General features: G+C 37.3%; 1 protein-coding gene across 1 annotated transcript in view; it reads left to right on the top strand.

The window, feature by feature from the left end:
- LOC149284339 (WD repeat and FYVE domain-containing protein 3-like) overlaps positions 1 to 13,365 on the top strand; it is an 82,066-nt gene extending 68,701 nt beyond the window's left edge. The window contains exons 44-64 of the mRNA XM_089496853.1: positions 198 to 346; positions 735 to 855; positions 970 to 1,055; positions 1,313 to 1,393; positions 1,675 to 1,729; positions 2,120 to 2,239; positions 2,819 to 2,936; positions 3,336 to 3,442; positions 3,586 to 3,739; positions 4,078 to 4,169; positions 6,338 to 6,550; positions 6,862 to 7,009; positions 7,551 to 7,705; positions 8,009 to 8,167; positions 8,626 to 8,805; positions 9,327 to 9,509; positions 9,910 to 10,006; positions 10,592 to 10,924; positions 11,832 to 11,943; positions 12,853 to 13,050; positions 13,245 to 13,365. Of these exons, the coding sequence (XP_089352979.1) occupies positions 198 to 346; positions 735 to 855; positions 970 to 1,055; positions 1,313 to 1,393; positions 1,675 to 1,729; positions 2,120 to 2,239; positions 2,819 to 2,936; positions 3,336 to 3,442; positions 3,586 to 3,739; positions 4,078 to 4,169; positions 6,338 to 6,550; positions 6,862 to 7,009; positions 7,551 to 7,705; positions 8,009 to 8,167; positions 8,626 to 8,805; positions 9,327 to 9,509; positions 9,910 to 10,006; positions 10,592 to 10,924; positions 11,832 to 11,943; positions 12,853 to 13,050; positions 13,245 to 13,365 (2,982 nt within the window). The remainder of the gene's footprint in view (positions 1 to 197; positions 347 to 734; positions 856 to 969; positions 1,056 to 1,312; positions 1,394 to 1,674; positions 1,730 to 2,119; positions 2,240 to 2,818; positions 2,937 to 3,335; positions 3,443 to 3,585; positions 3,740 to 4,077; positions 4,170 to 6,337; positions 6,551 to 6,861; positions 7,010 to 7,550; positions 7,706 to 8,008; positions 8,168 to 8,625; positions 8,806 to 9,326; positions 9,510 to 9,909; positions 10,007 to 10,591; positions 10,925 to 11,831; positions 11,944 to 12,852; positions 13,051 to 13,244) is intronic.

The following is a 13,365-nucleotide window of genomic DNA, read 5'->3' as shown; positions in this document are numbered from 1 at the left end:
TTTAAACCCAGTAAAAAATAGGAAATATTTTAAACATGTTCATGTTTTTGTTTAAGTGGACATAGGGTAACACAAGACTTGCAGGACAATGACCCTTTAAGCCATGTACTGTCTCCTTATTTTTTTTATTAATAGAGACAGGAAGTCTATAAAGTCTATAAATGTGCTTGCATTTTTTTTTTTTTTTACTTTTATAGATTCAACACATGTATCGCTGTGCCAGAGTTCAGGGTTTGGACACTGGTGAAGGCCTTCTCCTCTTTGGAAAAGAACATTTTTACGTGGTGGATGGATTTACAATGACAGCCAACAGAGAGATCCGGGACATTGAAACATTGCCAGTAAAGTAAGGACATAGCTTGTTAAAGTCAATTCTCTGGACATATTTGTCCAACTCAGAAAAAGAATCAAGATACCAGCTGGTAACGTCAAAATGGAATAATACAGCTTCAAAGCTTGCTATTTTTCTCTTTTGATGCTTTGTGTATGCTTTTTGTGTCTCACAAATAACTATATAACTTTTCTTGCCCCAGCTTTATTTAGTGCGGTCAGAGTCGTGCTTAATAATGAATCACTAGAAGTTAAATAAGTCTCGGCAAAGCCTGACGTAAAGGCAGCGTGAAGCTTGTTGAGGTTAAACGTGTCATATGAACAAAACGTAATCTTCATGTTTAGTATGTTTAGTATTAGATGTACATGTATCTATTAACGGACACCCTGTCTTGCATTATCAGTATGCATGAACCAATCATTCCAAGAGGAGCCAGACAGGGTCCCAGTCAGCTAAAGAGGACTTGCAGCATTTTTGCCTATGAAGATATCAAAGAAGTCCATAAACGACGATATTTGTTACAGGTCAGTCATGGAAAATGCTGCAATCTGCGTCCATCCCACGAGGGTTCTCTGTTGGAACTGATACGCTCTCAGCATTGTGATTAATGTAAAATGTAATGTATTAATGTCTTGCAGCCAATTGCTGTAGAAGTATTTTCCGCGGATGGACGGAATTATTTATTGGCTTTTCAAAAAGGAGTCAGAAACAAGGTCTACCAAAGGTAGGGTACGCTTGAAGTACTGGAAAAACAGTCATTACAGAGGCATGTAAAGTTGAATCTTAAAAAACCAAACAAGCCAACCAAAAAAATGTCAGAAAATCTAATTTGGCATCCAGGAGCTAGATATGGATAGTAGATGATGGCCCAGAGAAGTAGAAGGATACCTTCTTGTATCCTACACCTAGAATCCCTTAATTAATATGATGTTATGATAAGACTCTAAGATAACATTTGAATTTTTTTTATACAATACACAGGTTTTTGGCTGTTGTTCCATCTTTAACAGATAGCTCAGAATCAGTTTCTGGACAGCGTCCAAATACCAGTGTTGAGCAAGGGTAAGTACTTTTATGCTCCTATGTAGGTAAGGCTTGTTTTTTCATATATTTTATTTCATTTTATAGGCCAGTTCTGTGCCAGATTCTGTAAATTACCTATGCTCAGGATGGAGCAGTGCTATGGATGAATTCATATAAAAAAAAATCTTGGATTTATATTCAGTAATTAGTGTATGCATGTGATATTTCTCTGAAGGGTTTTTCTGATTGTACTCGGTTATCTTTTAAGGGGTTAGTTGATATTCGAGGTTGGAAATAATTTGATTATATTCTTTTTTTAGTTCTGGATTGCTTAGCACACTGGTTGGAGAAAGGTCTGTGACGCAGAGATGGGAGGTATGACAATAGTTGTGTGTTATTGAAAAAATCAGCATTTTTGTATATAATTGTTTTCAAAAATCTAATTAAACAGAAACTGTTCAAAGACATTAAAAAGGTTTCTTTGTTTACATAGTCAGCTGTAATTTTTGCTGATCCAAAAATGACACATAAAAATTTAATTTTTATTATGTGTGGCCTCACCAATTAAAAAAATGTTAACACCATCTAAAATTTAACATTTTATAGGAGCATTTTTCTTATTGTATTGTTAGAATTGTTGAGCACCCCAATTACTGCATACAGTCAGTCATACACAGTGACACTACTGAATCTGTCCTGGGCTTGTGAAATTGTGCCCATTTTTGTTTGCTCTGTCGCTAATCCTACACTTCTGTCTCTGCGCAGAGGGGAGAAATCAGCAATTTCCAGTATTTGATGCACTTAAACACTCTGGCAGGCAGATCGTACAATGATCTCATGCAGTACCCCGTCTTCCCATGGATCCTGGCAGATTACGACTCTGAGGTAATTGCTGCTTCTCAACCCGATAACACAATTGCCTTTTTTGGACTGTTTTGGACGCTATGGTTTTTTTTAGCCTTTGTTTTCAATTGAGAATAAATAATGTTAATATGGGGATATGGGGTTTTCTGTGTCCCTGAAGCCTTTGGGCTTTTTCCTAACGATCTTTTGAAGTAAAACGTTTAATGAAAACATTAGGATGCAAATGTATTCCGGATACATTTTACATCTTTTTTTTAATGTGATTTATAAATGAATTAATGGTTTAAATGTTTCAGGAGTTACCAGTTAGTTTTGTTTTCTTGCATTATCTTCATTAATGTCTGGATCTATATTGTGATTCATGTTTAGGAGGCCTTTGTAAGAGGCATCCTCACTAAAGTTCACCAGACATTTTACCTTTAGTGAATAGACCCCCTCCCCCAGTTTGCAAGTTGGCATGTTGCAAAGTTACAAAAATGAATATGAATACAAAGAATTAGCAGACTAAATGGGCTGAATGGTTCTTGTCTGACTTGCTTCTATGTTATAAATGGATGTGGAAAAAAAACGTTTTTTGTTGTCTGTCCACTTTACGTAAAGGAACTGGATCTGACCAGTCCCAAAACATTTAGAAACTTGGCCAAACCCATGGGAGCACAAACAGATGACAGACTTGGCCAATACAAGAAGCGTTACAAAGACTGGGAAGATCCCAATGGTAAGTATCTTTATGAAGGTATTAGCATTAATTCATTATTACTAGCAGAATACCACGGTGACTTTATAGTTCCACAGCACAATCTCCACATACATAGGAAACACAATGGAAAAAACCAATATGTCCAACCTCACCCCCCTACCCACTTCCCTCCCAGTCCCAACCCATTAAAGCATGTGTGGGCCTAGCCCGGACCCTACGCGCGCCTAGCACTACCCTTTCACAAAGCCACCTCCCTAGAAGAGGGGAGACTCTGGGCAGTTCCCCGATATGCAGATCATGCTGTGTGTTCCTCTGGTCTTAGTTGAATGCATTTATATAATGTACATGTGTGTCTGTTTCATTATCTGTATTTACTGAGACAATAGATATTTTTTTTTCATTTTTTTTTACTAAAAGGTGAAACACCTGCCTATCATTATGGAACCCATTATTCCTCTGCAATGATTGTTGCCTCCTACTTAGTCCGAATGGAACCATTCACACAGATTTTTCTGCGGCTTCAGGTAATTTACATTTATTTAAAACATATGATTACATATACTACATTTTATATTTTTGATTCAGTACACCCGTATACACCCACCAAAAGATTGGATGGTATTTACATGTTAAAGGATGTGGTATATTGTCTTGTGTTTAACTGTAGGGCGGCCATTTTGACCTTGCTGACAGAATGTTTCACAGTGTGCGTGAGGCATGGTACTCGGCATCGAAACACAACATGGCTGATGTGAAGGAACTGATCCCGGAGTTCTTTTATCTCCCTGAATTCTTGCTAAACTCCAACAATTTTGATCTTGGTAAGAAAATGTACACGATTTGCCTAAAATCATATGACTTCCAAAATTCTGTGTCATATACAGTGCACACATCCTCCATGTGTAATATATTAGGTTGCCTTTAGATAAAGTTTTTAAAGAAATAGAGCACACCAAGGATCTATCTCATTATAGCACAAATGTTATGTAATATAACAAAGACTCGACTTCTCAGTCCTGGACGGAGACTTTTATCAAGAGACAAATCCTCTGTGTACCCTCTTCAAACTTCAAACTCATATGTCATTGTTGTACAATGTATTCTATAGTACATTGAATATAAGAAATAAAATACAAATAGCAACTATTTTTACTTGTAGGTTCTAAGCAAAACGGAACTAAGCTGGGTGAAGTCATTCTTCCTCCCTGGGCTAAAGGAGACCCACGAGAGTTTATCCGTGTACACAGAGAGGTAAGGAAAACAGAATGACTGATTTGAATTCACTGATTAATATTTCATTCTCCTCAGGGTAGTCTAATTTGCAATCTGCAGGCCAGAGTGTTGCATCCCTTTAATTTAATTTTCCTTTGCAGAATTGCAAAGCACGTTCACATTTCAAAGTTTAATAACAATGGTATATAAATAAAGTTAATTATCCCCATTTAGGTAATGTAGCGTATTTTTTCTCTTGTACTGGGTAAGAAGTGGCATACCATTATCGTACCTGATCAAAACTCGTCACGTTTCGCTCTAAAACTAAAATACCAGTCTGAAGCACACCAAGCATGACGTAAAATATAGTGTTTTATATTACATTAGGACACCCCATAAAACAAAGAATACAAAGCACTGTATAGTCATACAAATATTTTACACAGATAAAAGGCAAAAGTGTGCAGGACACCCATATGTGTTATTACCGGTAACAATCCTTTTTACAATCGATATCTGGAACATTTAGGTATCTCCTGGGTGTTGTCAGATATTTTATGATAGAAAACATGTATTCCATATATTCTGTACTTTACATGAACACAAAATGGAGTCAGAGCCATTTTATTTTACTTAATCATGTAGTGATGATTTTTTTTTTTGTCCTTGTTCTTTCTATAATTGAGAACAAAGAAGTATTCATGTATAGAGATGTTTCAGTATGTATGATACAATTAATGTTATCTTCCATGAGAAAGTTAAGGAGTAGACGCTGCATATCTTTAGAAATGTAACTTGGAATGGGGGATACATGGTAAGACTACCAAGGCCTGAGTTACTATCTAGGAGGTAACACCTGGCGATTAGGGTAACCAAGGATAAATTCCAAACACATATTTAATGGTTTTAAGTTAATTCTTAGACCAGAGCGTCTCTCACAGGTAAATTAAGAAATTACAACGGTGTAAATATGAGTAGAAATCCTAATTTTAATGGGTAAAACCCACCGTTATGATTGGAGAATTCCAATCAAGAGGTGGAGGCTATGATAATAAGCTCTGTTTTTAAGCTTATGTCTTGGATAATTAAAAAAAACGGACCTTAAAAAAAAATCGGACCCTGAAACAGACAGACCCGGACGGACTTATTCACCAAATTTACCCCAGAGAATTGGAATCTTAAGATTCTGGCACCATATTTCACTCTTGGAGTTACTTTGAGTTCTAACCTATATAACTGGTAGAAAGTTATATTCTTTTCCACTTAATTTCTTGCCAATGAACCTGGATTAATTTCTACAAGTACCAGTTGGACAACAGCAACAAGTGGTGGTAATTATAATTGTTTTATTATTCTGAATAGAGATGAATTTTGTCTTCTTCGTATAGAATTCCCTGTTTCTGGGAAGTACTATATTGCATTATTGTATATGGCGGCTTGTGAGACTGCAGCTTATAACCCGTGATAATAACAATAATGAAAAGGTATTTTTACCTATAGATGAAGTTTGACATTATTTGCATCTATTAGGAATTTCACTAATACTCTTAGACACAATTAAATTATTTTTAATTTGTTATATTAGTTGAACTAATATTAGAGAGATAGTGATATTTTTATTACTGCCCTGATTATTCTAAATTTTTGGTTGCTGAGTGGACTGGAAATTAATTGTGTGTTAGACTCATATAGTACTAATTCATATTGATAACTATCGATAATATATTGTATTTGAATTGATTCAATTTTGACATGTTTTAAGAACTTTGTGTTTTATATTATGCACTGTGTGACCCATATATAGATTTTATAAATTGTATTCACAATAAATAAATATTTTTGATTGACTATCGTGGCGATATCTATCTAATTTGAATTATAATTTTCGGTGATCTGAAAGAATTTAGGATCGGAGATAAAATATAGGGTATCTCCTTAAATTCATATTGTGGATGTGGTACTACAATATTTGATAGCGTCGTTATTTTGCGTATGTGATAAAATATTGGTTTTGCCTATTTTGTCTCATTAATATCCCTAACAGTGTCCTCAATGTTTTTGCCCTTTATCTGCTTCATATACTCTGATATGAAAGGGATATTGCCTAGATGTGGGCTTTTACATTACCAGAGGAAAAAAAGATCATTAATTGTTTTGGAAGTTGTGTTTGAGAGAATTGGATATCAAACTGTCTTTTATTGATTTAGGCTCTTGAATGCGACTATGTCAGCGCTCATCTGCACGAGTGGATTGATCTCATTTTTGGATACAAGCAACAGGGTCCAGCTGCAGTAGAAGCGGTCAATGTCTTCCATCATCTCTTCTACGAAGGTCAAGTGGACATCTACAATATAAATGACCCGTTAAAAGAGACTGCTACCATAGGCTTCATAAACAACTTTGGGCAAATACCCAAGCAGGTAAAACACAATGGTAGTATCAAGAACAAAATAAGAAATGAATATACGCATGCTTTTAATCAAAAATGTTTTGTAGTAAACCTATACAGGACCATTTTTTGTAAATTATCAAATAAACAGTATATTGGTCTGTATATAGAGGTCTTTTTTTCGCAGGATTTATGGTTATACGGCCCATAATCAAAACCCTATGTAGTTGCCTGGGTTGGTTTAAACCATGGTTTAGCAAAAGATTGAGAACGGTATTGGTGATAATATCAGTGTGTATTATCCAGTGTTTTTTATTCCCTTGTACGTTTTCAAAAATGTAGTTATTTAAGAAACCCCACCCCCCAAAACGTGTCAGAAGTCGGAACAACGGAGAGATGGCATCAGTTTCTATGGCAGTGGCGTCTGCATCTGACAAGATATTTTTCCATCATTTGGACAATCTAAGGCCTTCCCTGACTCCTGTAAAAGGTAACAGACAGACAAATAACATTTTAGCTTGTGGTGTTTTCAGATGGGACTGGGGCATCCCCACTGATAGCATGGATGTTTTCCAAAACAGCTTCTATACTCCAATATGCTCCAGTAAAGTTTTGTGTAAACTATATAGACTTTCAGGCATGAAAAAGACCCCCCTGGTGCCAAAAGGTACAAATGTTGCCACTAGTCCTGACATTTAACATCTACTTTTGAAAAATTAGCCATGTAGTGATGGCTGTTTTCTTTGACCGCGAAGGTTTTATTGGTTTGAAAGTTACAGCACCGGCTGCCATCTGTAAATCTACATAGAGAATCAATTTTTAATGTACAAAAGCGTATTTAAATAACATTTCAATTGCCAATTTACAATGTATGGCCATAATTATTTTTTAATTTTACTAAATTTAACACAGATTTTACTTGACAGTACCCTAGAATTTGTGAATGGTACAAGAAAAGAGTATATTGCAGGTCCTATGTAAAGTATATGTCTTCAAAAGCATTTTTTTTTTTTTATTGTTTTCATTCTAAGAATTGAAAGAACAAGTGGGTCAAATCGTTTGCACAGATAAAGGCATTCTGGCTGTAGAACACAACAAGGTTCTTATCCCCCCAGCCTGGAACAAAACATTTGCCTGGGGATATGCAGATCTCAGCTGTAGACTCGGAACCTATGAATCCGACAAGGTTTGCAACTATGTTTTTTACTCTTTTTGAAGTACTGAACGAACTTGGCTGGATTCCCCATTTTCTGGTGTTTCTTATTTTTTTAGGGGCACAGTGGTATATATGGTGTGTGTGTGTGTGTATATATATATATATATATATATATATATATATATATATATATATATATATATATATATATATATACATACATTTATGCCTCACTTCATTGACTATGTAGAAGTCTAACATAATGAACTGAATTCTCGTTAATAATAACCATTATTTGTTTGGGTCTGCTAATTAAATGTCTTTGTTTGGCAGGCTGTTGTCGTTTATGAGTGCTTGTCTGAATGGGGACAAATTATGTGTGCCATTTGCCCAAATCCTAAACTGGTTATCACAGGAGGCACTAGTACAGTGGTCTGTGTGTGGGAAATAGGAATGTCAAAGGAGAGGGCGAAATCGCTCACACTGAAACAGGTAAGCACACTGTCGTCATCCTAGCCAATGTTTTTAGTGCCTTTTTTTAGTGCCACCCTCGTGGAACCATAAGAATTAATATTTGTTCTGTGTTTTGCTTAACAAGCAAAAATCTAATTAAATACTATAAAATTATATAAAAAATGCAATTAGAAACTTGCACTACTCAAGTTGGATGCATCAACTCAATCATTAAGGCTATTCGTAACCTGCAACAGTTCTTTGTGGCCCCTATAGCTTAGATGATACATTTTATTTCATTTTGAAGATGAAAGTGTGGTATAAGTTATAAAGGAAAGTGTTAGAGCACATGAGTGGATACAGAACATCATTGTATTTCATCCAGCTGCATACAAACTCAATGGGAGATGTCAATCTAAATTTCTGGTATGTAGACAGCAGCTAAGCTGTCCGTGTGTAATTTATCTCCAACGTTCTGCTTAACTTATTGGTCACAGGCCTTAATTGGACATACGGATACGGTGACCTGTTTGACTGCATCGCTAGCCTATCACATTGTGGTGAGTGGATCTCGTGATCGCACCTGCATCATCTGGGATCTGAACAAGCTCTCGTTTGTGACACAGTTACGTGGACATAGAGCTCCGGTGTCTGCTCTCAGCATCAATGAGCTAACGGTAAGAATCTGATGTTATTGCACTTTTCTTTAAATTGGAGTGTGTTCCCAGCACCCAAGAGAATCTCTGCCAAGTATTGAAAAGATGCTGTCTAGATCACAATAACATGCTGGCGACTCTTTGCAACTAAAGTCATTCCCAACTAGCCATATACATTGGAGTTTGTCACTTGTGATGAACAATATTGATTTTCTCATGTATGTTGTAGTGCTGGCTTCTATTTAGACTTATCTTGTCTCATATTCATTTACTACTAACATTTCCACATGTTTCCCCTCAACTTTCTTTCACCTCCATCTTTTCTTTCACCTCCAATGTTATTTTACTGTATGGTTTATGATCTATGCTATTGATACTATAATGTGTAAAGTACAAAAACATTAATTGTTATTCTATTGACAAGTTCCCGAAACTATAGTGTACAAAACATGTCGTAAAGCAATAAGAGCACTTTACATTTTCCCTTCTAAGTGACAAAATAAATCAAACACTATCTAAAAGAGTGTTCTTGAAACTCACAGGGTGATATAGTGTCCTGTGCTGGCACATATATCCACGTCTGGAGCATCAATGGCAACCCCATTGTGAGCGTGAACACATTTACAGGGAGAAGTCAACAGATCCTGTGCTGCTGCTTGTCGGAAATGAACGAGTGGGACACCCAGAACGTCTTTGTCACGGGACACTCAGATGGAGTTGTCCGCGTAAGTGAATCATTTTGTTTAGAAGCTGGATAAATATTCCACTCCTCAACAATGTAACCCCCTCCATCGGTTTAAAAAAGCACGAACTCTAGAATGATCTAGAATATGCAGACATGAGCTGGCTTTGTTGAATGTTATCGGGGTATTGGTTTATTATTTTGGCACCATCTTGTGTTATGTTGTGTTTCTGTCCTTAGGATTTTGTCAAAACACCAAAAAAGTACTGGGGGGTAGTTAACATTCTAGGTTTGTGGATGCTAATGCACATATATATAATGGCACGTGCATCATGATCATTGTCCACAGAGTCCCTAATGTACAGAAATGGCATACGAACTGATTAATGCTGTATATGGAAAGCATTAATGATGGTTTTACCTCCTTCCTTTATCTCCCAAAGTTCTGGAGAATGGAGTTTTTACAAGTGCCAGAAACACCTGCTCCAGCTCCATCAGATACTCTGGAGATCACAGATGACTGTGCAGAAGCACATTTAGGTATTGTCTATATGAAATTACTCTAATGTAAATTGTTACTATGTATATTGTGTTCAGTGCCTGTGGATTTGATTGTCTTTGTGAGCCTGCAGTACCACTAACTGGTCAGATTTTAATGTTGACTTACATATGTCAGGAATGATTGCTTAGATAGTTTAGGCATCTGGGATCTGTTATTCCCGTGCCCCTTACACACCTCGGTGATGGTGATGGCTTAGAGCTGTAAACCAAACTACTGAAGATCCACATATATTTTGGCCCATTTATTGGCTAGCACAAGTCTAAATTCCTGCTCTGAAATGCCTACCCTGTCATTTTTAACCCCTTAAGGACAATGGGCGGTCCCTAAACCCATTGAAAACAATGCATTTTGAGCCCGTACATGTACGGGCTTTGTCATTAAGGGGTTAATGATAGTGCTGTTTGAGTAGATGTGTGACCTATTATAGATATTAGTGGAGAGGTTTATGAAAGCATGTTTCCAACACAACAGATGAACTTCAGAAGTCAGCTGATGCCCTCTGTGTACAATCTGTCCCAATAACCTACTACCTATGTTTCTATTCTAATTGTAATCAAACACAGGGCACGAAGCCCAGGATGATGACAGCAGTGACTCTGACGTGGAAGATCAAAGTGCCATACAGGACACTAGGACAAAGGACAACCAACAGCAACCCAGCAGTGTTGGCCACAGGGCAAGAGCATCTTCTGCCAGGGCTGGCCTGTCAGCCTGGTCAGGAGACAGTGGCTCCGATGAGTCCAGGCGCTGGTCAGATCAGCTGAGTCTGGATGAAAAAGATGGCTTCATCTTTGTAAACTATTCAGAGGGTCAGTGTAAGATGCAGTTCCCGCACATCCAGAGTGCTATGCAAGCCAACCAGTCCGAGTCAAAGCACTACAACAAACTCAAGTCAGGTAAGGAGCATCAACTTCAATTACAGTTTGGAAGAACAATGAAAATGGTACAACCAGTTTTATCTTTAAAAAAAATGATTACCCCCCCAGAAAAGGCACCAGATGGCTGCATCAAAACTCAATACAATGTTATCAGTCAGTTTGTCATGTTTGACGGTATACTGGGTTACCCATCTGTGGAGTCTTCTTGTGGCTATTATTACATTTAAGTGCAAACATGATGTGTGATATTGCAGTACCAAAGCAAAACAAAGCAAGAATTCAGCGCATACCCAGAGGCATAAATATTGTGGATTCCATCACACTATATGGCCATATATTGCTTAGGCCACCACCATAAGCACCCCAAGTTTGCTGAGTTTATTTTTCATAGCTATATTGATTACCATTGCGCTTGAATCACTGGGACTGCTTTGCAATTTTAACCCAAAAGAGACTCTCAAGCGGATTTAAGCATTCTCTGGACACCATTAATGAGGAACCTGTGTGGCAGTAGGGACTGCTCAAACCTATGGTTTGGTCAGAACCTGCAAATATGCACAGCAAAAAATGTAATTGTATATTAAATTGCATAATTAATTATAATAAGTTGAGCAATGCGACAGAAGGTGAAAGTCGCTTATTACAGATTTTTTTCTTTCTTCAAGAAATGCTATTTGTGTTCTGTAAACATACCCCCCCCCAGTGATTATTTAAAAGAACCAATAAAGTCCTGCTGGTTAAGAAGGCCATGCTATGGTTATTTGGCTTACAGCAGTTTGGGAGAACATTTCAACTTATTTATTTTGGATAAAAGTTTTCGTTTATTTTATTGACTAAATAAAACATGCAGATTGAATCATATTTGTTCTCCTTCATTTGCAATTCCACAGAGCCCATAACAAACCCAATATCTCTTATCTTTCAGGCTACAGATGGGAAAGGCAGTTGGTATTCAGAAGCAAGCTTACTATGCACACAGCATTTGATCGGAAGGATAATGCCCACCCCGCTGAAATCACTGCTCTAGGCATTTCCAAGTGAGTTTCTAAGACAAATTATTGTATATTAAGTAATGAGCCTTTTCAGATATATTTTCCATATATATCTAAGGCTTAATGGTGAACTGTCGCCTTTGAGAATTCTGCATTAATCATTATAGCATAAAAACTGTATGTCGGTTTTAGATTTTAGAGCTGTTTAGTGGCCTTTATAAGTACTTTTAAGTTAAGAATTGCATTTATGTGGGCCCCATTAGGGTATCGAAAAGACACCTCAATAATCTAGATATAAACTACAATGTGAAAAATGAAATGGACCAGTTAGGTAGTAGACATTGAGGAAATATTATGCTGGCAGGGCAAATATGTTATTAAAAGTGTGTGTGTGTGTGTGTGTGTGTGTGGAAATGGCTCGCTTCTGGAAATCTTAACAAGGTATTCACTGTTTTTTTTGTGTTCTGTTGATTAATGTAATAGGTCTTGTGGACAGTTCAAGTCTAACCAATTACTGGCTTATGGGTTTACAAACAAACTCAGAGAGCAGGTGGCAAAATAAGTAGATTTCCTCTGGGTCTTTTGGGACATGAGTGTAACTGGGGTACTGTCCATGGCCTGACTCAGGGAAGCACCCCCAACCACCTCTCAACTAACACTGCCCATACTGTTGAGCGTGGAGATATTACATGCAATGCGGAGTACAGAGTGCTATGGCAGCTATGGCTGTCTGCCCTCTGTTTTGTGGCAGAGGCCTAGACCTGCCTTCTTAAGTCTAGTTGATCTAGGCCATAGTACTAAAGTACCAGCTGCAGGAATGTTTAGGAATGTCTCTTATTTTTCATACTCATCCTAGTAGAGTGGTCTGTAGCGGGTGACCTTTGTGTCCTAGCAGGATTACAGCTGGTTTACAGGAAGGTTTTTGCTTATAATTTTTGTTATCCCTTTCTACAGAGATCACAGCAGGATATTGGTAGGAGACAGCAGAGGTAGAGTGTTTAGCTGGTCTGTAAGTGACCAACCTGGGCGATCAGCTGCTGACCACTGGGTGAAAGATGAAGGGATGGACAGCTGTTCAGGATGTGCCGTGCGGTTTTCCCTGACCGAGAGACGCCATCATTGCCGAAATTGTGGGCAACTTTTTTGCCAAAAGTAAGTACCCCTCCGCTCAAATGTACTGGTCGTATCAAACTTTGCATCATAATCGATATTATTGACAACCCTTTTCACCTTTCTTTTTAAACTCTTTGTCAAATGAAGGAAAGTTAGACAAATATACTGGCCTCCAAAAAAAAAAAAGCATTTTATGAATTAAAAAAAAAAATGTTTTCTTCTCAAAACACCAGGTGCAGTCGATTCCAGTCGGAAATTAAGCGGCTGAAAATATCTTCTCCAGTGCGAGTGTGCCAGAACTGTTATTACAATTTACAGCATGAGCGTGGCTCTGAGGACACATCAAGGAATTAA

The sequence above is a fragment of the Sceloporus occidentalis genome, unplaced genomic scaffold, assembly GCF_023333645.1.
Source record: "Sceloporus occidentalis isolate IW3139 unplaced genomic scaffold, rSceOcc1.0.p SCAF_95, whole genome shotgun sequence".
Taxonomy (NCBI): domain Eukaryota; kingdom Metazoa; phylum Chordata; class Lepidosauria; order Squamata; family Phrynosomatidae; genus Sceloporus; species Sceloporus occidentalis.
The sequence above is the reverse complement of the archived record's forward strand: the minus strand, read 5'-3'. Positions and strand labels throughout refer to the sequence as shown.